Source organism: Neopsephotus bourkii, unplaced genomic scaffold, assembly GCF_033783945.1.
Source record: "Neopsephotus bourkii isolate Nb327-2 ecotype Australia unplaced genomic scaffold, CSIRO-AGI_Nbou_v1 NB_904, whole genome shotgun sequence".
NCBI lineage: Eukaryota > Metazoa > Chordata > Aves > Psittaciformes > Psittacidae > Neopsephotus > Neopsephotus bourkii.
This window is the reverse complement of record NW_026901398.1, coordinates 18,411-32,899: the sequence shown is the minus strand read 5'-3', so window position 1 is coordinate 32,899 and position 14,489 is coordinate 18,411. Positions and strand designations below refer to the sequence as shown.

Below are 14,489 nucleotides of genomic sequence, written 5' to 3'. Positions count from 1 at the left end.
ATGAGCATCCCGCACCCATCCCCACGCTCAGCATCCCACAGCCCCCAATGGGATCCCAGCTCCCGGGGGCAGCAGATGCCGTGATCAGGGGGGTCCATGGGGTGATGAACCCCAACATTGCTGCTGCTGCGGTTCGGTGGCCCCTGCTCTCCCCTTCCTCTCTGCAACCCAAAGCAGCACCGAGGAGAGCAGGATGTGAGCAGGGTGCACCCCCATCCCCTGCACCCAGGGCACGCTGAGCCCCATCCTCAGTGCTAAACCAGGGGGGATGCACCCCAAGTGCCCCCAGTGAGCGGGTCCCTGTCCCCACTGGGACCTGTGGGGCCATTTCCCAAAGGTTTAAGCCCAAACCTGCCCCGGTTTGAGCCCTGTGATGGGGGGAACATCCCCGTCCTCCCTGGGATGCTGTCACCAGGCGCAGTGTGGGTGACACAGGGACAATGTGGGGTGATGCTGGGCAGGCACCGGAGCACCCAGTGTGGTACCCGCCTGCGGGGATGCTGAGCAGAGGCGATGGGGACTGAGTGGACCACGATGCTCATGGGGGCTGTGCACAGGACAAGGGGGGCTCTGGGGATCTCCATCCTCCACATGACCCCGACCCCATCCAGGCCAAGCTCTGCCCAATGAAGGGTGTCCAGGGGGGGGTCAGTGCTGCTCCCCCCCCGAAGAAGGTGATGAAGATGTTGCTCTCCTCCGAGCCCAGCATCCTTCCATCCTGCCGGAACAGGAGGCGGCTCCAGTGGGATGCAGGCTCTTAATGGGGGGACATCACAGTCCCCAGCACAGATTGGAGAGGGGACCAGCGCAGGGAGATGCTGCTTCATTTCCCTTCAAAGAGACCCCTCCCTGGGGGTCCTTCTGTCCCCATCACATCCCCATCACATCCCCACGGTGACTGCCTCACCACAGAGCTCCCCCATGGCCAAGCCCGGACCCAGCCCCGGCAGGTGAACGGTGTCCTGGGGGGGTCGGTGCTGCTCTCCCCGGCTCTGCCCCCCAACAGGACGGTGAAGGAGATCGAGTGGAGCTTCTCGGCCGGCACCGGGGCCACCATCCAAGTGGCAGAGCTGGGCCCCGGGGGCTTCGAGCGCCCAGACCCCAGGGACCGGTTCAAGGACCGGCTGGAGATGTTCAACCAGACGGGGCTGAGGATCGCGGCGCTGCAGCGCGGAGACAGCGGCGTCTATGGGGCCCGCATCAAGCTGCACCCGGCCATGGTGGAGGAGCAGTTCTTCAACCTCTCCATCTACGGTGGGTGAGGGTTTATCCCCAGCACGGAACCAACCTGCCTGGGGAGAGGCAGTGAACCCCGGCTGCACCCACAGGTAAACAGGAGCAGGCGCTGCTCCCTCTGCTCTGCATCTGTCACGGGGGTAACCCCGGGTTGATGACTGATCCACAGCCCCCATCTCCCCATCCCCTCCCTGTGCCCCCATCTTCACATCCCCTCTCTGTGCCCCCATCTCAACATCCCCTGCACCCCATCTCCACATCTCCTGTGTCCCCATCTCCCCATCCCCTGCACCCCAATCTCCACATCCCCTGCATCCCCATCTCCACATTCCCTCCCTGTGCCCCCATCTCCCCATCCCCTGCATCCCCATCTCCCTATCCCCTCCCTGCACTCCCATCTCCCCAGCCCCTCCCTGCACCCCAATCTCCACATCCCCTGCATCCCCATCTCCCTATCCCCTCCCTGCACTCCCATCTCCCCAACCCCTCCCTGCACCCCCAATTTCCCCATCCCCTCCCTGCACCCCCATCTCCCCATCCCCTGCACACCCATCTTCCCATCCCCTCCCTGCACCCCCATCTCCACATCTCCTGTGTCCCCATACCCTGCACCCCAATCTCCCCATCCCACCCCGTGCCCCCATCTCCACATCCCCTGCACCCCCAATCTCCCCATCCCCTCACTGCACCCCCATCTCCACATCTCCTGTGTCCCCATCCCCTGCACCCCAATCTCCACATCCCCTGCATCCCCATCTTCCTATCCCCGTTCCCTGTGCCCCCATCTCCACATCCCCTGCACCCCATCCCATCCCATCCCATCCCTGTGCCCCAGCCATGGTCCCAGCCATGGTCTCTTTGTCCCCCACGCAGAGCCGGTGCCGGTGCCTGAGATCCGGCAGCACCAGCTCTCCATCAGCACCCATGGGTGCAACCTCACCCTGCGCTGCTGGGTGCTGAGGTGTCCTGGCAGCCCCGCAGCGCTATGGGGCCGGCTCCGTGGGGGCAGCCACACTCTGTGCCTGGCCCTGCCCTCCAGCGCCTTCAACTCCTGGAGGCCCCGAACCCCATCCAGGAGCAGAGCATCTCCATCCGCATGGATACCCTGTGCTGGCTGCAGGGTAAACCCCACCCCAGCACCCCCTGCCCCACGGCCGGGTGCTGGCACCCACTGCATGTCCCCATAGGGGCATGGTGGTGGTGGAAGTGGCTCTTAGCGGTGGCTGGGATCATGGGAATCCTGCTCAGCATCGCTTGGCTGTGGAGGAAGAGGAGGAAGAGGAGGAAGAGGAGGAAGAGGGAAGCAGAGAGGGGAGGTGGGCGCAGCAAAGCTGGGAAAGAGGGATCTGTTCCCTTCACTGGGGCTCTTTCTGCTCCTGGACCAGGATGGATCCATCCCCTTTTCCCTGCATCCCAGCTCCCCTTGGCTCATCCCTGCCCATTCCTCTCCCCGTAGCCGCCCTCATTCCCATCCCCAATGAGGATGCTCCACCGGAGCCATTGGACGCCAAGATCCAGAGGACAAAGCCCCTGCAATGGGTGAGGTTGGGAGCATGGGGCTGGGTTCGGCCCCTGGCTCCTCACACGGTGATGCCAGTGCCGGATTCATCCCCCCCCCATCTGTGTCCCAATGCCCTGATCCAGGGGGTCCCCGTTTTCTGCCCCCCAGCATCACGAGCACCCCATCACCATCTACAGCGAGGTGCAGTCAAGAGCCGGGGCTGCCATAGCCCAACACAGCCGCTGAGCGCCTCGTCCATGCTGGGGGGGCTCCATCCTGCTCCAGTGGGGGACAGGGGGTGCCCCCCAGGCCCCCCTTCATCCCCTTCAATAAAGGCAGGGGGAGGCAAATGGGGCTGCACTGATGGGGGTGCCCCAGGGGTTCTGCAGCCAGGGGTGGGGTCTGGGTGATGGGGGGTGGACAAGAGTGGGTGTCAAAGCAGCCCCCCCAGACCACAGCCTCCATGGCCAGGTCCCCCCATGGAGACCCATCCCTGTACAGCCTGGCCCCCATAGGGCTGGACCTGCAGAGCTGGATCCACACACAGCTGGATCCTGACACATACACCTGCACAGCTGGATCCTGATACAGTCATAGACCTGCACAGCTGGATCCTGATACAGTCATAGACCTGCACAGCTGGATCCTGATACAGTCATACACCTGCACAGCTGGAGCCTGTTATAGTCATACACCAGCACAGCTGGATCCTGTTATAGTCATACACCTGCACAGCTGGAGCCTGTTATAGTCATACACGTGCACAGCTGGATCCTGACACAGTCATACACCTGCACAGCTGGAGCCTGTTATAGTCATACACCTGCACAGCTGGATCCTGTTATAGTCATACACCTGCACAGCTGGATCCTGATACAGTCATACACCTGCACAGCTGGATCCTGATACAGTCATACACCTGCACAGCTGGATCCTGATACAGTCATACACCTGCACAGCTGGATCCTGATACAGTCATACACCTGCACAGCTGGATCCTGACACAGTCATACACCTGCACAGCTGGAGCCTGTTATAGTCATACACCTGCACAGCTGGAGCCTGTTATAGTCATACACCTGCAAAGCTGGATCCTGATACAGTCATACACCTGCACAGCTGGATCCTGATACAGTCATACACCTGCACAGCTGGATCCTGATACAGTCATACACCTGCACAGCTGGATCCTGATACAGTCATACACCTGCACAGCTGGATCCTGATACAGTCATACATCTGCACAGCTGGATCCTGATACAGTCATACACCTGCACAGCTGGATCCTGTCACAGTCATACACCTGCACAGCTGGATCCTGTCACAGTCATACACCTGCACAGCTGGATCCTGTCACAGTCATACACCTGCACAGCTGGATCATGTTACAGTCATACACATGCACAGCTGGATCCCTGCACAGCTGGATCCTAATACACTCACACACCTGCACAGCTGGATCCCTATATAGCTGCATCCCCATGCAGGAATATCCCTGCATGGATGGATCACAGTCAAGTCGGAGCCCTGCACAGCTGGACCCTCATATAGCAGGATCCCTGCACAGCTGGATCCCTGTATAGCTGCATCCCTGTATACCATGATCCCCACACATCTGGATTCCTGACTACCAGACTCTCTGCACATCTGGACCACTATATACCAGAATCCCTGCACATCTGAATCCCTATATACCAGAATCCCTGCACATCTGGATCCCTATACACCAGAATACCTGCACATCTGGATCCCTATATACCAGGATCGCTGTGCACCTGGATCCCTACATACCAGAATCCCTGCACATCTGGATCCCTATAAACCAGGATCTCTGCACACCTGGATCCCTATATACCAGGATCCCCGCACATCTGGATCCCTATATGCCAGAATCCCTGCACATCTGGATCCCTACATACCAGAATCCCTGCACATCTGGATCCCTACATACCAGGATCCCCGCACACCTGGATCCCTGCACATCTGGATCCCTACATACCAGAATCCCTGCACATCTGGACCGCTATAAACCAGGATCCCCGCACACCTGGATCCCTACATACCGGTATCCCCGCACATCCGGGTGCCCGCACAGGGGACCCCGGCCCCGCTCTCCCTCCGCGTTCCGCGCCGTTTGTCCCTCTCCCCCTCCCGTCGCGGGCCGGGGGCGGGTCCGTGCGTGCGCGCTCCCGCTGGCGAAGGCGGGGTTGGGAGGAGGGGGTAAGGGCCGGGCCTGTGCCGGAAGCGGAAGTGCGCGCGCGCGTGCCCGGAAGCGTGTGGGCGGTGGCGGCGGCGGTTCCGGTTCCGGTGGCCGTGCGGGGGAGGCGGCGGCGGCGGCGGCAGCAGCGAGGCGAGAGCGCGCGCACCCCCCCCCCCCCCATCGGCACCGAACCGGGGCCCGCACCGAGGCCCCCCTCCCCCCGCACCCCTCCGGACCCGGACCCGGCCCCGCCCGCAGGTGGGTCCCGCACCGCCCCCCCCCCCCCCCCCGGGTCGGTCCCGCCGCGGCACCGGTTACCCGGGAGGCCTGGGCGGGGGGGGGCGCCGTTACCGGAGGCGGGGCGGAACCGGCGGTAACCGGAGGGGGAGGCCGTGGTGCTGGGGGTGGAGGCCCGGAGGGGGGGTAACGGGGAGGTCCCGGTTCCCGGCTCGGCGAGGCGGGGACCCCCGGTAACCGGTCGCTCTGGAGGGGGCCGGTGCGGGCGAGCGGTCCTGGGGGTGCTGGCGGTGACGGGAGGCGGCGGCGGGGCCGTGCTGCTCCGCCCGGGGCAGGGGCGGGCGCGGCGGGCAGGCCGGGGCAGGCCGGCGCAGGGGGCGGCGGGGCTGTAACGGGAGCGCGGCGGCGCCGGGGCTCGTCCCGCCGCCATTTACATGCTTTGAACGTTCAAGGAGGAGCCGGGTCCGAGCCCCGGGGCGGGGTGGAGGGGGGGGGGAGCTCCCGCGCCCGTCGGGATCCGGTTTTCCCGTTGTTTTCGGGGGGGGGGAGCAGCCCGTTCCTCGCCCCGCGGCCGCTGGAAGCGATTGGAATCAGATGTGCTGGTTAGGAAGGGGGTCGGGAGTCGGGATTCCCCCCCCCCTTCCCATCCCGTTCCCATTCCCCTTCCCCTCCCTGGTCCGTGGCGTGTGTATTTTGGCAGCGGAACCCGTCTGGTAACAGGAGACCAAGTGTGTTTGGCTTGTGCCGTCTGTCTGCCGGCCTCACGTCCCGCTCCCCGGCTGGGCTTAAACCCCGGTGGGAAGCCGGTTGGGAATGATGAGGGTCAGGGAGAGCTCAGGGAAGAGGCTGGAGGTGATGAAATTCCATGGCTGTGGCTGATGCCGCTCTCCTTGTGTTCCGCAGTCAGCAGGAGGGAGAAAATGAAAGCGGGCTGCAGCATTGTGGATAAGCCAGAAGGAGGAGGAGGTAAGGAAGTGTAAAGGCTGAGTTGTGCCAGCCCTGATGGGAATCCTTTTCCCGGGATAAAGCAGCTCAGGAGGGATTAATTCCACCTCTCCCAAAAGCTCCCGGCCGTGGGCAAAAGCCGCTCAGACGTCGGCGAGGTTGGAAATGCAAATGAATCTTCCCGGAGGTGTTTTAGTCGTGAGGCTTTGGGATGGGGAAGGTGGAGCCCCCCCGGAATGCTGCGGCTCGTGCCTGCTTTTGCCTCCGTCGCAGCTTGCCAGAGGGCTGGTGGGTGGCGTTGGAGCACGATGCGACTTCTGCCACGCTGCCGGAGCCTGGGATTGTGGCTACGAGGAGTTGTAAAGAGAGGAAAGAAGGGAAAAAGATGGGGGGGGGGGGGGAGTGGGGTGGGGAAAATCCCTACCCCGATCCTGGCGTTAGGCCTTGTGCTGGGAAACTCCTCTGGGAAAGCCGGACTTGGCAGCCGCTCACAAACATCTGCCGGCGCGGTGGAGTCTGGAGCAGGCTGGAATCGGGAGAGCTGGAGCTGCTGGGATCTGTCTGCCCTCGCCCCTCTGTGTGCCAAAAGCCCACATCGGGAGCCTCTGCAGTATTGCAGCCACCTGGAGTTTAAATTGGAGCTTCTGGGCTCCTTTTGGCTGCTTCCCTTTTGGTTTGATCGTTTGTTGGCGGTGTTGGGGGATTCTCTGAGGAGAGGGGGCTGGAAGGAGTTGGGAAATGAGCAGCTCGAGTAGGAGAGCTGGGTTTCTCTGCTTCCACACTGGGTATTTAATGGAATTGAATCAAATGGAATGGAATTGAAATGGAATTCCAGCCCCAGTGCTGCTCTGTGGTCTCCCCGGGAGGAAACCCATGGTGGGACCCGGTGGTTGGGAGCTGCCGGTGCTGTCTCACTGGGTTTCTTGTTCTGTGTTTTGGCCCTTTCCAAGGTTATCATTTCCCAGAGTGGGCTTACAAGACCGAGTCCAGCCCCGGCTCCCGGCAGATCCAGCTCTGGCATTTCATCCTGGAGCTGCTGCAGAAGGAGGAATTCCGCCACGTCATCGCCTGGCAGCAGGGCGAGTACGGGGAGTTCGTCATCAAGGACCCTGACGAGGTGGCCCGGCTCTGGGGGCGCAGGAAATGCAAACCCCAGATGAACTACGACAAACTGAGCCGGGCGCTGAGGTGAGCAGCGGCTTCCCGAGCCCGGGAAGTGGTCCAGGCCCCAGGATGAGGCTCGGAGCACGCTGGGCTATGGATGGAGTCCGTGGCTTTAGATGAGCCTTAAGGCCCCTTCCAACCCGTTCCATAGGGCTGCACCGTGCTCTCCCTCCATCCTCTCTTGGACACCTGACTGTAGCTGTTCCATCCCTTGTGGTTCTGGGAGGTTTGCATCCCGTTTTGGGGATGGGATGGACACCCCGTGCTTGGGCTAGGATCAGCGGAGCAGAGTTCACCGCATCACCTCCTGCGGGTGCTGTGGATCCACACCCTGGTTTCGGGTCGTCACCACCTGGATGCTTCCCTTCCTGGAAGCTTTTCCCTTTTCTCAGCTTCCCTGGCAATGGGGCCGTGGGAGGAGGCCCGAGGTGTTGCTCCTCTCTCACACCATTGAGGGCACCGCTCAGAGGAAGCGATTCCCCTTTCCAGCATCCTTGGTACTCACCTCTTTGCCACTAAACCTGTGTGAGGCAGAGCCATTCCCAAGGCCAGGGCTTGGAATGGGTGTTTCCCAAGCCTGGGTGACAGGACACCCCCCAGTGTCCCCTTGTGTGAGCGTTCCTCACTTCACACTCCAAAGCCTCCAGTGCAGCTTCACCCTCTTTCCTTTAGCCCCTTCCATAGCGGTGTATGGTTTCCCCACTCTCTCATGTGAAGATGGTGGAAAACTGTGCCCAGCTCCTGAAGTATCCCAGGGTTTTGAGGCTGGGTTCCTGACAGCTCCGGGCATTATCAGTCCATGACATGGACTTCGCTGCCCTACGCCCTCTGATACCTCCTGGGTGGAGCTGCCAAAGACAAACAAGCAGTGAACACAAGACTCGGGTTCTGGAACAGGAAGGAAACAATAAATTGAACAGCACCGAGGCCGTAATTGGTGCTGGGGGTGGAAAACAGGCTCCAGCCTTCAGCCCTCCTCGTGTCCCAGCATCCTGGTGCTGGGGGTGGCAGCAGGGGCAGGTCTGCACTTGGAGCTGGCCCTGCCGTGCTTGGTGGCACTGTGGCAACAGGCCCCGTGTGTACCTGAGCCTCCCAAACCCAGGATGATCCCTGTGTAACACCTTTGTTTGGATACCAGGAGGAGGAGGCTGAGGACAAACAGTGGTGCTGTAAGTGGGGAGGAGGCTGCGGTGGGGATTACACCCACTGCCTCCAAGCTCTGGAGGGGAGGAAGGGAGCTGCTGATCCCAGAGGCTCCCATACCCTGCCCTCTGCAGCCCAGCGCTGCCTGTGAAGGCCATAGAATATTTGTAAGCCAAAGGGTGAGCAGAAGGGAGCAGTGTCAGGATACCCTGGGCTTTGATGGCACAGATGAGCCCCAAACCTGAGGCTGGCGGGGTAATTTGGTCCCTTTCCCTCAGCTCCTGAGTTCTGTTGCAGCCCAGCTTGGGTGCACGCTCTCCTCTTCCAGGTTCGGAGTCTGAGCACAGCTTCCCCTGATTTCCCCTTCCTGCTCTGTATCTGGAGCATTCCCTGGCAGCCACAGGGCTGGGGAACCCTTACACAAGTGGAAACGGGGAGGTAGCGCCAGTGGGATGCTTGTAGAGACCCCACAGCCATGGCTCTGGTCCTGGTTTGGACAGGGGTGAGGACATGTCCGGGCTTGGCCTGTTGAGCTTTCACCTCTCCGGAGGATTTCACTCTCCCCACGTGTTCTATGGAACATGATGCCTGGTGAGGTGGTTTGAAGGCTCCTGCTGAAGAATGTGTTGTGCAGGAGTGGGTGGTGGCTGGAAAATTCCCACTCGACTGATGTTGCCTTGGATTAATACCATCGGATTCGGGGACATCAGAGGAGGATGTTGATGGCCCTGAAGGAGTGAGGCCTTTAACCACATCACCGCTTTGCCTGAACCCTTTAACTCTCCTTCACAGATACTATTACAACAAGAGGATTCTCCACAAGACAAAAGGCAAAAGGTTCACCTACAAGTTCAACTTCAACAAGCTGGTGATGCCCAACTACCCCTTCATTAACATTCGGCCTAATGGTGAGTGTGGGGGGGCCGGGGCTGATCCCCATCAGTGATCTCCTGTGGTTGGAAGCCCGCTGGAGCAATCAGTGTGGTTGTGGTGGGCACGGCTGGCCCTTGATAAAGCCTTATCTGGAGCACTCTTTCCCTTGGCGTTGTTACAGATGGAGCTGTGGTCATCTTTGGGGGTGATTTTGAGGCATTTGGGTTTCCTCTTGGAGCTTTATGGGTGCCAGGGGTTTGCTTTGCTTTGGTGGAGGGGGGGTGTCCTTGGGATAAGAGGGGTTTAGCCCTGTGGCAGGGCCCTGGCCTCACTCACATGCTTGCAGCCCAGGTTTATGGTGCCATATAAATGTGACCCTTCTTGACAAGGAGCTTAGAGGTGCACAGGGAGGGAGCACTATCAGCGAGTTCACAGCTCTCCTCCCTGCTTCTGCAGAGCTTGCTTGCTTCACTTGTGCTCCTTTGCAAGCCAAAGGCACTTCTCTTTCCCACCTTCCCAGCTGGAGGTGGCAGGGAGGCAGCAGCCAGCACAGAGCAGAGCAGGGACTCGCCTGGGGTTGACTGAAATCACAGGTATTCCCGGCTGCTCCCTGCGGCACAGCAGGGCAGGAGAGCGAAAACGGCTTTGGGAATGGAGCGTAATTGTTCCCTTCTCCTCCTGAAGGGCCTTTGAGGCTCTTGCCAGCAGCAGGAGTTCACTCTAGCTTTGTCCCCAGGTCGGCAGCGCTGCTGTGCTCTGTCTGGAAGAGGGTCCTTTGTTTGCAAGTCCCTTTTTCATCGAATCACGGGATCATGGAATGGTTTGGGTTGGAATGGAGCTTAAAGATCGTTCACTTCCAATCCATGCCCCAGACAGGGACCCACTCTGCTAGAGCAGGGTGCTTCAAGCCCCTGTGTCCAGCCTGGCCTTGAGCACTGCCAGGGATGGGGCAGCCACAGCTTCTCTGGGCACCCTGTGCCAGCGCCTCAGCAGCCTCACAGGGAAGAGCTTCTGCCTAAGAGCTCAGCTCAGTCTCCCCTCGGGCAGGTTCAAGCCATTCCCCTTGGCCTGTCCCTCCAGGCCCTTGTCCAAAGCCCCCTCTCCAGGTTTCTCGATGGAGCTGAGCCCCTCCATAGCTGGATTTGTCCAGCTGGGGTGATCAGCGGCCACCTCACATCCAGAGACATCAGTGGCCGTTGGCTCCATCCAAAGAGCCCCTTCTGGAGCTCACTGCAAGGCCCAAGGCAACCTCTCCCCAGCAAAGCAGAGGCGCCTGAACCCCTTTGTGCCTGGTTCTCACCTCCAGAGCAGTGCCCCAGGGCACTCCTTGAAGCTCCGTCTCGCAGGGAGAGCAAAGGGGAACATGGGGATTGAAAGTCGCCTCCGAAACCCCGCGGCGGAGCAGAGCAGGTTACGTGTGGGCAAGAGCCCGTCTCCTCCCCGTGCTCGTGCGGCTCCTGCCTCCCACCGTGCTCTTGGCGCTTGGAGCTCCCCACGGCCCTTCCCCAGCCCTGGGGAGTCCCTGCAGGACCGGTGCTTTCAAGGCATCATCTCCTAGAGCAAACACCAACCCCAAACGCAGGGCTTGGGAGAAGAGAAGCACTCATCGAGGCGTTGTGCTTCACCTTCATGGCAGCGGGGAGAAGGAAATGTGCTCGCCAGGAGGCCTCAGCCAAAGCACGGGGGTGTAAAGATGTAGTATGAAGCTGAGCTGCAGATCTATAATTACTTGCAGCAACGAGTCTGGGCAGTTCCAGCTCAATATTGCTCAGTGCTGTTCCTTTTCCCTGTTTGCAGCCACTCCCTCCTATCTCTGGGGCATGCATTTAAAAAAAGAAGTTTGGAGAACTGGAATGCACTTGTCTAATTACAACCTGTTTTCTTCCCTTCTGGCTGGGGATGGGGGCTGGGATAACAAACCTGTTTTTGGGGCACTGCAGTCGAGTTTCTGCTCTCGCCTCTGCTTTGGAAGGGAGAGGAGAAGCAGCGGGCGAGCTGAGCTGGGGAGGTGAGAAGTTTGCCTTGACGTGGCTTGTTGTGGCACGAGCGAGCTGGAGCTGGAGCTGGAGCTGGGCTGGGGGAAGAGGAGCCAGGAAGAGCTCCCCAGCAAAGCCTAAATCAGGGACTTTGAGTCAGCCCCGAGCGCTTGAGGTTTCCCAGCCCGGTGCTGGGGAGGGCTCTGAAAGGGGAAGGGACTTTGGTGGCACCGGGGGGGTTCTGAGGTGGGCAGAGGAGGCTGGAGCAGTGCAGGGAGCAGCTGGGAAAGGCACCTCCCAGCCCCTGCCTCCTTGATGGTGCCTGTGTTACCCTTCCAAGCGCCTGCGGGTGCAGCCCGCAAAGCAGCTCCTCAGCTGGGGCTTAACTCCCTCCTCGCCCTTAACTCTTTGCCTTGCTCTCTCCTTGCCCTCCCCTGTCGCAGGCGTCGTGCCGCAGAGCGCTCCTCCCGTCCCCACCGCCTCGTCCCGCTTCCACTTCCCACCTCTCGACAGCCACTCTCCCACCGACGATGCCCAAGCCAGCCGCTTCCCCGGGGGCTCCTTGGTGCCCTCCAACCCCGAAGGGCTGGGGGACGGCGGCGAGCGGAAGCCGGACCTGCCGGAGCTGGAGGATGGCTCCTCGGATTGGCGCCGCGGGGTGGATCTCATGGGCTCCCGCAACGCCGTGGGCGCCGGGAGCGTCAACCACCAGAAGCGCAAGCCCGATATCATGCTCCCCCTCTTCACCAGGCCCGGGATCTACCCGGATCCTCACAGCCCCTTCGCCGTGTCCCCTCTGCCGGGGCGCGGGGGGGTCCTCAACGTTCCCATCTCTCCGGCGTTATCCCTGACTCCCACGCTGTTCTCCTACAGCCCTTCTCCGGGGCTCAGCCCCTTCACAGGTAGCAGCTGCTTCTCTTTCAACCCCGAGGAGATGAAACACTACCTGCACTCCCAGGCCTGCTCCGTCTTCAACTACCACCTGAGCCCGCGGACTTTCCCCCGCTACCCGCTCATGGTGCCACCACTACAGTGCCAAATGCCCCTGGAGGAGCAGCCCCAGTTCCCCATCAAGCTGCAGCCTCCCCCCGTGGGGCGTAAAAACAGAGAGAGACTGGAGAGCGCCGAGGGGGAGCCGCCGGTCCCTCCTGCTCCCCCCAGGGTCAAGGTGGAGCCGGCGATGGACAAGGAGGCAGAGCCCGAGGAGCCGCTGGCCAAGGGGAAAGACAAGAGCGATAGAGAGGAGGGCCCCGGTGCGCTGGAGGAGGAGAAGGGCCCCGTGTTTGCCAGGCCGGCAGCCCCATCGTGGCACCCGGCCCCGCCGCCCCCCGAGGAGCCCCCGGAGCAAGGCGAGAGCAGCGCGGAGAAGGCACCGCGTGACGCCGGCGGCGAGGCGGGCGCGCAGGAGAGGCGCGAGGATGCCCTGATGCCCCCGAAGCTGCGTCTCAAGCGCCGCTGGAACGGGGACCGCCAGGAGGGCCCCGAGGAGCGCCCCAACGGCCGCATGCACTGGACCGGGGCGCTGGGCACCGCCGCCGCCGCCGCCTCCGACACCTAAAGCGGAGCCGAGCGCTGGAACCGGCCGTGTATTTATGTAGCAAGGTTGCAGAGTGCGGGGGGCGGGCGGGGGGGCTGGGGCTGTGCCTGGTTTGGGTCATTCTAGAACCTGGGGGAGGGGGGGGGGGTCTTTGTTTTCCTTGTTGGACTGCAGGTGAGACGCGGTTTATGGCTCGCTCCGAGCGGGAGAGGCGAGGGAAGCCGGGTGCCCTCGGGCACGAGGTTCGGACCTTGCATGAACTCCAGCGGGGCTGAGGCCTCCGCGGGGCTGGAGGAGCTCCAGCCATGGTCTCTTTTCTCTGTGCTCTGGTATTTATAGAAGCAGGAATCTCCAGATTCATCTTAATTCCCTTTTTATACCCGTATCTATATCCCTATATATGCCCGGAGCCGGGTGCGATGGTGGGAGAGGATGCCTGCCCGCTCCAGACGTGCCGTGCGCCAGCCTCGGAAGCCAGCTGTGGTTTTGAGGAGGGGGATTAGGGACTATTGCACGGGCTGCGGAGCGGGGAAGGTGGGGGAAGGAAAGACAGGAGGGGGAAAGTCGCTGCTGGAAAAGGAGCCGCATTCCCGACGCGGGGATCTCGGGATGCAGGCGCCGTCCTTTTCGCCTTTCTGGAATACTGCAGAAGCCATGAGGAAAATGTTAACAGAACATAATCTTTTCAGGGAAGGGAATGGGGTGGGAAAAAGGAATAACCTAATGCCTTTAATATACGCATTAACATGTATCCTAGGGTTTTTTGTTTTTCCCCCTAATTGTATGGGTGGAGTTGGGAGATTAACGCTGGAATGATTGCGGTGAGTTCATGGAGAAGGAATGACAGGAGCTTTGTTAACTCTTATTCCCTTTGTTTGGTTCCCCATATCACTTTGACTCATGCCTTAACTACGCTTTCTGCGAGCAGGGTCTATGGACAGGAGCCGGATGCGTTGGGCCGAGGCCGGGATTTGGGATCGGAGCAAGGGAGAGCGCGGTGCCCGTGCCCACGGTGTAAATCTCGCTGTATTTTTGCTGTAAACCTGCTATTTCCCTACGCAGCTTTCCCTAGGCTCAGTAACCGGAGCACCGGCTGCCACCCGCTTGTCTCCATGAATCCCAAAGGATTCCTTGGAAGGAGCTTGGGAAGAGCCGATGTCCGCAGGGTTAGAGCCGCACGCAGGCGGTTATTCACCCGCTCGTAGGCGAGCGGCCTGTGCGGGCAGATCCCCCCGGCCCAGGACTTGGGGATTCTTGGAGGTGGAAGCTGATGCGAGTGCGGGATGAGTTGGAACCGCTCTTGGATGGGGCCGCTTGAGCCTCAGCGGAGCCAGACGCCGGTTGCGGTACCCGGAGCGGGAGCGTTATCCCGGTGAGCTCCGCATCCCCCCCCCCGGCACCTGGATGTATCTCCTGGAGAGGAGGAACAAGAGGGGGAAGGAGCCCCTCGCTCCGGCCCTGGAGAGGGGCTCAGGGAGTGAACTCAGGAATATGAAAACACGAGGCCTTTCCCATCAGTTAATGCACATCGGTCCCACCCCTGGTGCCCAAGCGCCGGAGCCGCTCGGGGAGGAGCCGATCCCAAAAGATTCCATAAGAATCCCACCGAAAGGAATTCAGTTGAACTGTTGTTTGGCTTTAAAGAGTTTGTAACTGGTTTTGGGGGGGGTTGGGTTG

The 14,489-nt window shown here is 61.0% G+C and overlaps 1 protein-coding gene and 1 long non-coding RNA gene across 2 annotated transcripts; both read left to right on the top strand.

Moving 5' to 3' along the window:
- The first annotated feature begins 2,235 nt into the window (after positions 1–2,235).
- On the top strand, positions 2,236–2,775 carry LOC133214552 (uncharacterized). Its single transcript, XR_009726150.1, has 3 exons — positions 2,236–2,357; positions 2,424–2,552; positions 2,693–2,775. It is a non-coding gene; the product is annotated as an uncharacterized LOC133214552 (long non-coding RNA).
- Positions 2,776–5,141: 2,366 nt separating this feature from the next.
- On the top strand, positions 5,142–12,833 carry ETV3 (ETS variant transcription factor 3). Its single transcript, XM_061357525.1, has 5 exons — positions 5,142–5,195; positions 6,078–6,140; positions 7,070–7,307; positions 9,219–9,334; positions 11,719–12,833. Exons 2-5 carry the CDS (start codon positions 6,095–6,097, stop codon positions 12,831–12,833), a joined length of 1,515 nt encoding a protein of 504 aa, XP_061213509.1. The 5' UTR covers positions 5,142–5,195; positions 6,078–6,094.
- The last annotated feature ends 1,656 nt before the right edge of the window (positions 12,834–14,489 follow it).